The 12,207-nt window shown below is 40.2% G+C and overlaps 1 protein-coding gene across 1 annotated transcript; it reads right to left on the reverse strand.

Annotated features, from left to right (window-relative positions):
* Positions 1-9,171: 9,171 nt before the first annotated feature.
* Positions 9,172-11,300, reverse strand: LOC106089589 (maltase A3). The gene is made up of 5 exons (XM_013255478.2): positions 10,648-11,300; positions 10,337-10,590; positions 9,629-10,279; positions 9,424-9,567; positions 9,172-9,302 (listed from the first exon to the last, which is right to left on the reverse strand). The coding sequence occupies exons 1-5, from the start codon at positions 11,263-11,265 to the stop codon at positions 9,227-9,229; spliced, it is 1,743 nt and encodes a 580-aa protein (XP_013110932.2). The 5' UTR covers positions 11,266-11,300; the 3' UTR covers positions 9,172-9,226.
* Positions 11,301-12,207: the final 907 nt, after the last annotated feature.

The following is a 12,207-nucleotide window of genomic DNA, read 5'->3' on the forward strand; positions in this document are numbered from 1 at the left end:
CGTTTACTTAACATATTGTGTCTAATTATGGTTCCAATGACTTCACATAAATGCTTCTCCATTGACAATGAAGCGTCTATTTTCTGCTTCGACTGACTGAGGAGGGATTTGAACCCGTCTGCTACGCAGACGATGTTATAATACATCTAAGGGGTAAGGATCCGAACGAGCTATGCAGAAGGGTCGAAACAGTCTTGCATATGGCATATGACTGGGCTAGACCCAGAGGTCTCAATGTTAACCCAGAGAAGACTGAAATATGCCTATTCACGAGGAAGACAAAGGTGGGCGAATTTAAAGCACCACGTTTCCTCAATAAGACGATTTCGAGATCTGACAAGGTCAAATACTAAGGTGTGATCCTGGACATTAAACTGATTTGGAAGTTTCACATTCAGGAGCGTACTGAGAAGGCTCATAGATGTTGGGCATTATGTAGACAGGCCATAGGCAGGAAATGGGGACGAAATGCTACGGTGACCACCGTTCCGCAGAGGTTAGCTTGTCTGCCTATGACGCTGAACGCCTGGGTTCGAATCATGGCGTTACCATCAGAAAAAATTTTCAGCGGTGGTTTTCCCCTCCTAATGCTGGCAACATTTGTGAGGTACTATGCCATGTAAAACTTCTCTCCAAGAGGTGTCGCACTGCGGCACGCCGTTCGGACTCGGCCCTTATCATTGAGCTTAAACTTGAATCGGACTGCACTCATTGATATGTGAGAAGTTTGCGCCTGTTCCTTAGTGGAATGTTCATGGGCAAAATTTGCATTTTTTGCAAATTTGAAATTTGCATTTGAATCTCATTTACCCTCCAACATGAATCGCATGTGACAAACTCTTTGAATGACGTTTTCAAACACATGAGAGCTGTATCAAGTTATAGGCCGACATTTACCGTACTTGTTAGGGCTATAAGAAGTCATAGAAAAATACTCTCTCCAAAATTTCAGGCAAATCAAGCAATAATTGAGCCCTCCAGAGGTTCAGGAAGTCAAATTGGGAGATCGGTTTATATGGCGGTTATATCAGGTAATGAACTGATGTATACTTGGAACAGTAAAAGTGAAAACGAAACACTATGTGTAAAATTTCAGCTAACAAGGATAAGCACTGCGACCTCTACAAGCTCAAAAAGTCAAATCGGCAGATCGGTATATATGGCAGCTATATCAGATTATGAAGACCATACTTGTCACAGTTGTCGAAAGTCATCCGAAAATGGCACTTACAAATTTCAGCCAAAAAGGATAAGAATTGCGCGCTCTAGAAGCTCAGGAAGTCAAATCGGAAGATCGGCTTATTAGGCAGCTATATCAAAACATGGATCAGTATAGCCCATTTACAGTCACTTATAAGAATCTTAGGTGTAAAATTTCAAGCGTCTAGTTTAACCCTTCGGAAGTTAGCTTGTAGCGGACGGACATTGCTAAATTGACATAGAATGTCAAGACTATCATTGAGTCTCAGATCAATATTTCGAGGTGTTACAAATGGAATGAAGAATTTATTATATCCCCATCCTATGGCGGAGGGTATAATAAATATTCCAAAGTACTACAATATATTTAAATTTTTTTATCATCCCTAACTAAAAAATACACAAACAATACGATCGCCGATATGATAAAAGTTCCTATGGTTTAATTCATAGAATTCTGGGGCATGGCGAATCTCAACATTTCACATTTAAACGCCATACAGTGCTAATCACTTAAGATTTATGATATGCCGTTGCTCTTTAACGGTGTCGCACGTCAATACTCGCGATTATCAACATAAACAATACTCTGCACTCTATTTCACTTCTATTCGCTCACATTTACCAAATGCAATTGTCTAACTTGCACAGGTGCGGTAGGCTAGAACCGTTTGGCATTTCTTTATACCCTCCACCATAGGATGGGGGTATACTTATTTCGTCGTTCTGTTTGTAACACCTCGAAATATGCGTCTGAGACCCCATAAAGTATGTATATTCTTGATCCTAGTGACATTTTAAGTTGATCTAGCCATGTCTGTCCGTCCGTCCGCCTGTCTGTCTGTCGAAAGCACGCTAACTTGCGAAGGTGTAAAGCTAGCCGCTTGAAATTTTGCATAAATACTTCCTATTAGTGTAGGTCAGTTGGGATTGTAAATGGGCTATATCGGTCCATGTTTTGATATAGCTGCCATATAAACCGATCTTGGGTCTTAACTTCTTGAGCCTCTAGAGGGCGCAATTCTTATCCAGTTTGACTATAATTTTGCACGTGGTGTTTTGTTTTGACTTCAAACAACTGTGCCAAGTATGGTTCAAATCGGCCAATAATCTGATATAAACCGATCGTGGGTTTTGACTTTTTGAGCCTCTAGAGGGCGTAATTCTTATCCGATTGGAATGAAATTTTGCACGACGTATTCTTTTATGATATCCAACAATTGTGCCAAGTATGGTTTAAATCGGTAAATAAACTGATATAGCTGCCATATAAACCGATCTTGGGTCTTGACTTCTTGAGCCACTAGAGGGCGTAATTCTTATTCGATGTGAAAGAAATTTTGCAGGACGTGTTTCGCTATGACATCCAATAACTGTGCTAAGTAAGATTCATATCGGTCAATAACCTGATATAGCTGTCATTTAAACCGATTTGAGGGCTTGACTTTATGAGTCTCTAGAGGGCGCAATTTATTATGACTTTTAACAACTGTACCAAGTATGGTTCACATCGGTCCATAACCTGATATAGCTGTCATATAAACCGATCTGGGATCTTGACTTCTTGAGCCTTTATTTGATATGCAACAACTGAACCAATATGGTTCAAATCGGTTCATAACCTGATATAGCTGTCATTTTAACTGATCTTGGGACTTGACTTCTTGAGCTTCTAGAGGGCGCAATTCCTATCCGATTTGGCTGAAATTTTGCATGACGTTTTTTTCTTATGACTTTCAACAACTGTGCCCAATAAGGTTCAAATCGGTTCCTAACCTGATATAGCTGCCATATAAACCGATCTTGGGATCTTGAATTCTTGAGCCTCTAGAGGTCGCAATTCCTATCCGATTTGCCTGAAATTTTCCGTGACGTTTTTTTCTCATGACTTTCAACAACTGTGCCCCAATCAAATCGGTTCATAACCTGATATAGCTGCCATATAAACCGATCTGGGATTTTGACTTCTTGAGCCTCTAGAGGTCACAATTATTATCCGATTTGCCTGAAATATTGTACGACGGATCCTCTCATGACTATCAACATGCGTGTTTATTATGGTCTGAATCGGTCTATAGCCTTATACAGCTCCCATATAAATCGATCGCTCTATTTTACTTCTTGAGCCCCCAAATGGCGCAATTCTTATTCGAATTGGCTGACATTTTACACAGGTCTGCAACATATAAAGGGTGATTTTTTTGAGGTTAGGATTTTCATGCATTAGTATTTGACAGATCACGTGGGATTTCAGACATGGTGTCAAAGAGAAAGATGCTCAGTATGCTTTGACATTTCATCATGAATAGACTTACTAACGAGCAACGCTTGCAAATCATTGAATTTTATTACCAAAATCAGTGTTCGGTTCGAAATGTGTTCATTCACCGTAACGTTGCGTCCAACAGCATCTTTGAAAAAATACGGTCCAATGATTCCACCAGCGTACAAACCACACCAAACAGTGCATTTGTCGGGATGCATGGGCAGTTCTTGAACGGCTTCTGGTTGCTCTTCACTCCAAATGCGGCAATTTTGCTTATTTACGTAGCCATTCAACCAGAAATGAGCCTCATCGCTGAACAAAATTTGTCAAAATTTGAACACATTTCGAACCGAACACTGATTTTGGTAATAAAATTCAATGATTTGCAAGCGTTGCTCGTTAGTAAGTCTATTCATGATGAAATGTCAAAGCATACTGAGCATCTTTCTCTTTGACACCATGTCTGAAATCCCACGTGATCTGTCAAATACTAATGCATGAAAATCCTAACCTCAAAAAAATCACCCTTTAATTTAATTGTGGTTCGAACTGGACCATATCTTTATATGGCTCTAATAGCAGAGCAAATCTTTTCTTTTATCCTTTTTTGTCTAAGAAGAGATGCCGGGAAAAGAACTCTAGATTCCGGGAAAAGAAAAGAATGCGATCCATGGTGGAGGGTATATAAGATTCGGTCCGGCCGAACTTGGCACGCTTTTACTTGTTATATATATTATTTATAAGTTTAATTTTGAAGTTTTTATATATGGCCCCTCTTTATCAGCTGAAAAATAGTAGAATATAATAATCGCTATAAGGTTCTACGTATTAATGATAATTGAATATTGAATATTTTATTTTGTAATGAAATTTTTGTTATATATGGTGTAACACTGACCTAACCATTGGGCAATAGCATTGTAATTCTTTCTTAGCAGATAGCTCAATGTGTAGCAGTTAATATTTTAAAGAGTTTTAAAAAGTCTTCAAATACTGGGCGAGAGGACTAAAACTTATGCGGATTAATTAATTTGTTTGTTAGGTGAGTAGGATTGGCTGGGCATATAAATCCCTGGATACGAGCGGTCACATATCCAACACGTCGGCATCAATCCCTGCCGAATGGGAATCCAATGCGACTGCATCTTTTGGAATATAGTTGAGCTACAACTGCTCAGTTCTGTCGTGGTTAACATTATCAGCCTCATATATGCTCTTTGCATGAAACTATCTTTTGTAGCGCTGAAGATCATGAAGATGTCGCTATAGATCATGAAGATGTCGCTGAAGATCTCGCTACAGATCATGAAGATTCAAGTTGACATCTTTAGAGGATGATTGCCTATCCTATTCTACCCATTCTGTGAAGCTTATCATGACCATTTGTGTGTAATTTTTCGTCAGATCTGCAGCTAACAAAGTTTCTTTGTCAAGGGTTATAAGGGTTTGTCGCTCGAGGTGACGAATTGCCACTATTCTAGAAAAGTAGTATAGGTCCTGGGACAGGTGGAAGGGGATGAGTATATTTTGCAAGTTTGTTTTAAGAGTGATAACATAAGTAAGCAAATACATTTAACGGATAAGCGATTTTCAACAATAATTTAACGCCTGGGTTCGAATCCTGGCGAGACCGTCAGAAAAAATTTTTAACGGTGGTTTTCCCCTCCTAATGCTGGCAACATTTGTGAGGTACTATGCCATATACAACATCTCTCCAAAGGGGTGTCGCGCTGCGGCACGCCGTTCGGACTCGGTTACAAAAAGGAGGTCCCGTATCATTGAGCTTAAAACTTGAGTCGGACTGCACTCATTGATATGTGAGAAGTTAGCTTCTGTTTCTTAGTTGAATGTTCATGGGCAAAATTTGCAATTATGAATCATAAGTTATGACAATTGCATCTTTTCATTCCCTGTAGGATATGTCCTGTGATAGGTATCTAATTCACCAATTTAGGACCGGTACATTCGGGACAATTGACTACACATTTCCCTTAGGGTGACATCATACTGCAGTGCAGAATACAGCTCAAGATTTGCCAGTCAATATCTTACATTGTCATGCAGCAAAATAAGCACCACGATCAGTGATGTCTGTGTGCTATACGATCTCGATGCCGGCCGGTGAAGGTGGTTCCCTATTTAAGCAGAGATTACACAATGTCAAATTTATCAACCCACTTTCAGAATCTCACACATCGAGGCTATGAGGGTAGCATGACCATAAGAATGCGGAGAAGCGAGCTCTCTCACATCGACTCAAACCAAGGCATTTCCTATCTGCCAAAACGTCGAATTAATGGATCATCCGCTGCACAGCCTTGACTTGACACCCAATGACATCTTTTTATTCCCATACATTAAGAAACAAGTAAACCGTGTTAAGTTTGGCCTTGAGGAACTTTGGATACCCACCACCAAGGATATAATAATCATACTATTTTATTATAACTCCACTACTATATCCATAGTTATATCTAAATAGGGGCTGGTCTCATCAATCATATTCTATTCAGGTCCCGAGAACTCATATACAACTTAGAGTTTAAGAGAAATCAGGCAAGAAATCCGCCTTTTATGGGATTAAGACCCTAAATTAGAAGATCGGTCTGATTGGTATATCTGTATAGATGCCTAGAAATTCCAGCTCCCACTTGATTGACGTCGGTATTACGGTATTGAAAACAACCTCAATGTCAATACTCCCTACATACTGTTGCCGAGTCAGGCGATCTCCAAGGATTATTGCTCTAAGATAAGTTTCTTTCAACCTCTCTAGAGTCTTCACTATAAAGGATGACGGATTCATAAGACGAAAATTTTTACCCTTTTTTGATCTTTGTGGGCCTCAATCCCACAGGTATATAACGTATGCTCATACAAGCAGTGTTTATCTCCCTAAGCCAAAGAGCCAGTCCATTGTGGATTCTTAGTAAGTCCACAGTCTAAATATTGCATCACCCATGGGTCGGCTCTTAAACCTACTAGCGACCCACAGTTTTACACTTGTAACAGAACTGCAACAATCACCTAAATAAAGAATTTTGGAAATAGCTTTATTCGCTTAAAAGTTGAAGACTAATATTCTTTATTATACCCACCACCGAAATATATTCTTGATCAGCGTAAAAATCTAAGACGATCTAGCCATGTCCGTAAGTCTGTCCGTCTGTATGTTGAAATCACGCTAGAGTCTTTTAAAATAGACATATTGAGCTGAAACTTTGCACATATTGTTTTTTTTTTTGTCCATAAGCAGGTTTAGTTCGAAGATGGGCTATATCGGACTATATCCATATATAGCCCCCATATAGACCGATCAGCCGATTAGGGTCTTAGGCCCATTAAATCCACATTTATTATCCGATTTTGATGAAATTTGGGAAAGTGAGTTGTGTTAGGCCCTTCGACTTGCTTCGTTAATTTAGCCTAGATGGGCCCAAATTTGGATATAGCTGCCATATAGATCGATCCTCCGATTTAGGGTCTTAGGCCCATAAAATCCACATTTATTATACGATTTTTCTGAAATTTGTGGCAGTAAGTTGAATTAGGCTTTTCGACAATCTTCTTCAATTTGGCTCGGATCGGTCCAAATTTGGATATAGCTACCATATAGACCGATCTCTCGATTTAAGGTCTTAGGCTCATAAAATCCACATTTATTATCCGATTTTGCTGAAATTTGGGACAGCGAGTTAAGTTAAGCCTCTCGACATACTTCTGCAATATGGCACAGATCGGTAAAGATTTGGATATAGCTGCCATATAGACCTATCCTCGGATTAAGGATCTCAGGCCCATAAAAGCCACATTTATCATCCGATTTTGCTTAAATTTAGGACAGTGAGTTGTGTTAGGCCCTTCGACTTCCTTAGTTAATTTGGCCTAGATGGGTCCAGATTTGGATATAGCTGCCATATAGACCGATCCTCCGATTTTGGGTCTTAGGCCCATTAAATCCACATTTATTATCCGACTTTTGCTGAAATTTGGGAAAGTGAGTTGTGTTAGGCCCTTCACTTGCTTCGTTAATTTAGCCTAGATGGGCCCAAATTTGGATATAGCTGCCATATAGACCGATCCTCCGATTTAGGGTCTTTGGCCGATAAAATCCACATTTATTATCCGATTTTGCTGAAATTTGTGGCAGTCAGTTGCATTAGGCTTTTCGAAAATCTTCTTCAATTTGGCTCGGATCGGTCCAAATTTGGATATAGCTACCATATAGACCGATCTCTCGATTTAAGGTTTTGGGCCCATAAAAGCCACATTTATTATCCAATTTTGCTGAAATTTGGGACAGTGAGTTAAGTTAAGCCCCTCGACATACTTCTGTAATATGCCACAGATCGATTCAGATTTTGATATAGCTGCCATATAGACCGATCTCTCGATTAATGGTTTTCGGCCCACAAAAGGCGTATTTATTGTAAGTTAAGCCCCTCGATATAATTCTGTAATATGGTACAGATTGGTAAAGATTTGGATATAGCTGCCATATAGACCGATCCTCGGATTAAGGATCTTAGGCCCATAAAAACCACATTTATTATCCGATTTTGCTTAAATTCAGCACAGTGAGTTATGTTAGGCCCTTCGACTTCCTTCGTTAATTTGGCCTAGATGGGTCCAGATATTGATATAGCTGCCATATAGACCGATCCTTCGATTTATGGTCTTAGGCCCACAAAAGCCACATTTATTATCCGATTTTGCTTAAATTTAGGACACTGAGTTGTGTTAGGCCCTTCGCCTTCTTTCGTTAATTTGGCCTAGATGGGTCCAGATTTGGATATAGCTGCCATATAGACCGATCTCTCGATTAATGGTTTTGGGCCCACAAAAGGCGTATTTATTGTCCGATAACGCCGAAATTCGGGACAGTGAGTTAAGTTAAGTTTTTCGATATACTTCTGTAATATGGCACAGATCGGTAAAGATTTGGATATAGCTGCCATATAGACCGATCTCTCGGTTTTAGGTTCTGGGGCCATAAAAGGCGAATTTATTGTCCGATGTCACTGAAATTTGAGACTGATCTATGTTAGGCTCTTCGACGTTCTTCTTCAATTTAGCCCAGATCGGTCCAGATTTGAATATAGTTGCCATATAGACCGATCTTTCGATTTAAGGTTTTGGGGCCATAAAACGAGCATTTATTGTCCGATGTCGACAAAATTTGGGACAGTGAGTTAGGTTAATCCCCCCGGCATACTTCTGCAATATTGCCTAGATCGGTTCAGATTTGGATATAGCTCCCATATAAACCGATATCTCGATTTAAGGTCTTGCGCACATAAAAGGCGCATTTATTGTCCGATTTTGCCAAAATTTGGGACAGTGAGTTGTGTTGTCGATTTAAGGTTTTGGGCAGATAAACGGTGCACTTATTACGAAAGATGATTTACATATATACCCAAAGTATCCAAAGTTCGGTCCGGCCGAACTTAACGTCTTTTTACTTGTTTTCAGTTTCCATTATGCCGTGGGCTTTTTATTCCGCCAGACCGACGTATGTAGGGACATGGTCAAATCACTATTAAAGGTATAAGACAAATAATATGTAAGTTTAACATCTATAGAATATCCCTCGGAAGATTTTAATGGGCACCAATTTTTAATGCACATCCAAAATTTAAAATTCCCATAAAAATTCCACACTCAATATATGTTACCAAGACACTTCATATGGTATTAAATTCATTTATTCAAATTGAAATTGCCATAATATAATACACAATTTACACATATTATATCACTTCAAACTTTAACGGTTGATTTCAAGACCACAGCTTCTTTGGGGAACAACACCACCTTATCGGTCCAAACTTTATCGCTGTAAAGAAATAAAAAAGAAAGGGCAAAACAATATACCAAAATCCCATAAATTAAAAGTGCCAAAAAGGCTCATAATCTATGAGAAGCAATTAAAAATCATTTATGTGTTAAGGACTTACCCTACACGCCGTATGGACTTATCGGTAACAATCACATATTCAAATTCTGGTGGTAAATCGTCAAAGACATCGTGCATATTTACCGTCATTATTTGGTCGAAAACATTCATGAGAGTAATAAAAGTGTAGTTATTCCTCAAGGAACTGCAAGGCAATGATAGTGTTTAATGTCCTTTCTACACCAAACCTTTAAATAACAACCTACCGCTTAATGCCCATAACATCAAAGTTGAAAGCCTTAGCCTCAACATCGCCATCTCGCATAGTCTCTTCGTCCCTTAGGGCTTGTAGTTGCTTGAAAATATTCAAATGACTCAAGGATATGCCTCTTTGAACTTTCACATTATTTTGCCTATAGTTACTGGCTATGGGCAACCAAGTGCTTGGGCCATCGCTGAAGCCGGCATTTGGCTCATCACTCCATTGCATGGGAGTGCGTGCGGGATCGCGTGAACGGTATTCATAGCCTTCCTCATAGCTATTGCAGGCCTGAGGATCTACGGTGTCCTTCCAGGAGATCCATACATCGGTCATGCCTATTTCCTCGCCATTGTAGGTAATGCTGCATCCGGGCAGGGTCAAAATCATCATATTGAACATATCAATGCGATCTTCGCCAAAGCGGGAACCCACACGATTCTTGTCATGATTGCCCACCACCCAGTTGGGGGTACGACCCTCCGGCATAGCAGTTAGCCAGTTATTGATGACCTTGGCATATTGATGAGCATCGGAGTCCTCCCATATGTAAAGAATCATTTGGAAATTGAAAGGAATTTGAGCACCTTCGGCGGTTGAATTGCCATAGTATTGCACCACTATGTCAATGGGTGACCAAGTCTCCACCATAAGCACTCTAAACTGAAACTTATAAGAAACCTTTTCTTTTACCACTTCGTTTTCAAATACTCACCTCTCTTCGCCGCCATGATCCTGTTGGAATTTATCCAAAATCTCACGCCATTCATAGACCAAATGGGGAGTTTCCGGTTGATCCACTGTGTAAATATGCTGCGTATAACCATAGTCCTCGGGATCATTATTCCAATCATTGCGTGGTTCATCGGGATAATTGCCATCGGCATCAGCTTCGATTTCAAAGGCATGATAAATGGCATCTACACGGAAACCATGGACACCTTTTTCCAGCCAAAAGCGCAAAACATCCTGCAGAAACAGGTGAATTCAACTCATTGTCTCATTACATTCCTCAGTCTCACTTACATTCATTGTCTCGCGAACTTTGGGATTGCGGAAATTTAAATCGGGTTGCTTCTTGTCGAACTGATGCAGATAGTACTCCTGACGTCCCTCATGCCATTCCCAGGCCGAACCATGGAATACACTCACCCAATTGTTGGGAGGCCTTCTAACACCATCCACCATCTTGCCAGGATGCCATACATAGAAATCCTTATATTCGGGATCCCTGGCGGCAGATTTGATAAACCACTCACATTCATCACTGGAGTGATTGGGCACAAAGTCCAAAATAATGCGCACTCCCAATTCTTTGGATTTCTCCATTAATTCCTCAAAATCCTCCATGGTGCCAAAGATGGGATCCACATCAGTGAAATTGGAAATGTCATAACCAAAATCAGCCATGGGAGATTTGAGGAAGGGCGACAACCATGTGGCATCTATACCAATTTCCTTCAGATAAGCCAATTTACTGGTGACTCCCTTCAGATCACCCACACCATCGCCATCACTGTCCTTAAAGGATCGCGGATAGATTTGATAAAAGGAGGCGGTTTCCCACCAGGATTTCGATTCAACGCAGGCTACTGCAGCAAGTGCCAGGAGCACTGCCAGAAGATACGTCTTCACAGCAAGCATGTCTATGACAAATTGATGCGACTCTTGAAGTTGCTGCTCTTTGACGTCTGCCTTTTATTTGGACTGATATTGGTTAGATAGATTGGTAATCTTTATTTGGCGATTAAAAGTGTCGTAGCGATAACGGAAATTAAATTCTTCACTGATGGAAGCCAATAAAAAACTGCATATCTTTATGGCTAGGGTAAGAGTAAGCGAATATGTTGGGTAGAAGCAAAGAAAAACCCAGCAAACATAATCATAACGAGATTTATTTTTGGGAAATTTTCATAGCCAGCTTTAGTCGAAAGTCTGCCAATCAAACCGAATTCAAGATCAGTTCGTCCATCTGTCTGTCAAAATTCACATTATTGTTGTAAGTCAGCAAGGATTAAAAATGGGACCACTAGGTCAATGTTGAGATAAAAATCCATCTCAAGGTTGGGTTTTTTGAGCCCCTAGATGGCACAATTCTAACCGAATTATCTGAAACTACGTGAAGTCACTCCGACTGATGGTCACCGTAGCACAGAGGTCAGCATGTCCGCCTATGACGCTCAACACAAGGGTGCAAATCCTGGCGAGACCATCTAAAAAATTTTTTTTCAGCGGTGGTTTTCCTCTACTAATTCTGGCAATATTTGTGAGGTACTGTGTCGCGTAAACACTTCTCTCCAAAGGGATGTCATACTGCGTTCGGAATTGGCTATAAAAAGGAGGCCCCTTATCACTGAGCTTAAACCATAACCTGAAGTCGCAAGTAAACGGGACTCCCGCATTGATTTTTGAGCCGATTTAAGGCATAACCCGATCTGCCTGAGCATTTCCCTTACAATATTTGGATATAGCCCTCATATAGACTTATCTCTAACCTAACTTAAGATCAAAGTTCCCCCGGCCAAACTTAATGCGTTTTTAAACCCTCCACCATACTAATTTCGTCATTCCGTCCGTCCGTCCATC

This window comes from Stomoxys calcitrans, chromosome 5 (assembly GCF_963082655.1).
Source record: "Stomoxys calcitrans chromosome 5, idStoCalc2.1, whole genome shotgun sequence".
Lineage (NCBI taxonomy): Eukaryota > Metazoa > Arthropoda > Insecta > Diptera > Muscidae > Stomoxys > Stomoxys calcitrans.

Excerpts from the sequence above, each read along its gene's own strand:
- LOC106089589 (XM_013255478.2), bottom strand. The coding sequence starts at position 11,265 with ATGCTTGCTGTGAAGACGTATCTTCTGGCAGTGCTCCTGGCACTTGCT. Across the intron at positions 10,280-10,336 it reads GATCATGGCGGCGAAGAGAG|AGTGCTTATGGTGGAGACTT; the intron begins GTGAGTATTTGA and ends GTTTCAGTTTAG. Across the intron at positions 9,568-9,628 it reads GATGTTATGGGCATTAAGCG|TTCCTTGAGGAATAACTACA; the intron begins GTAGGTTGTTAT and ends ATTGCCTTGCAG.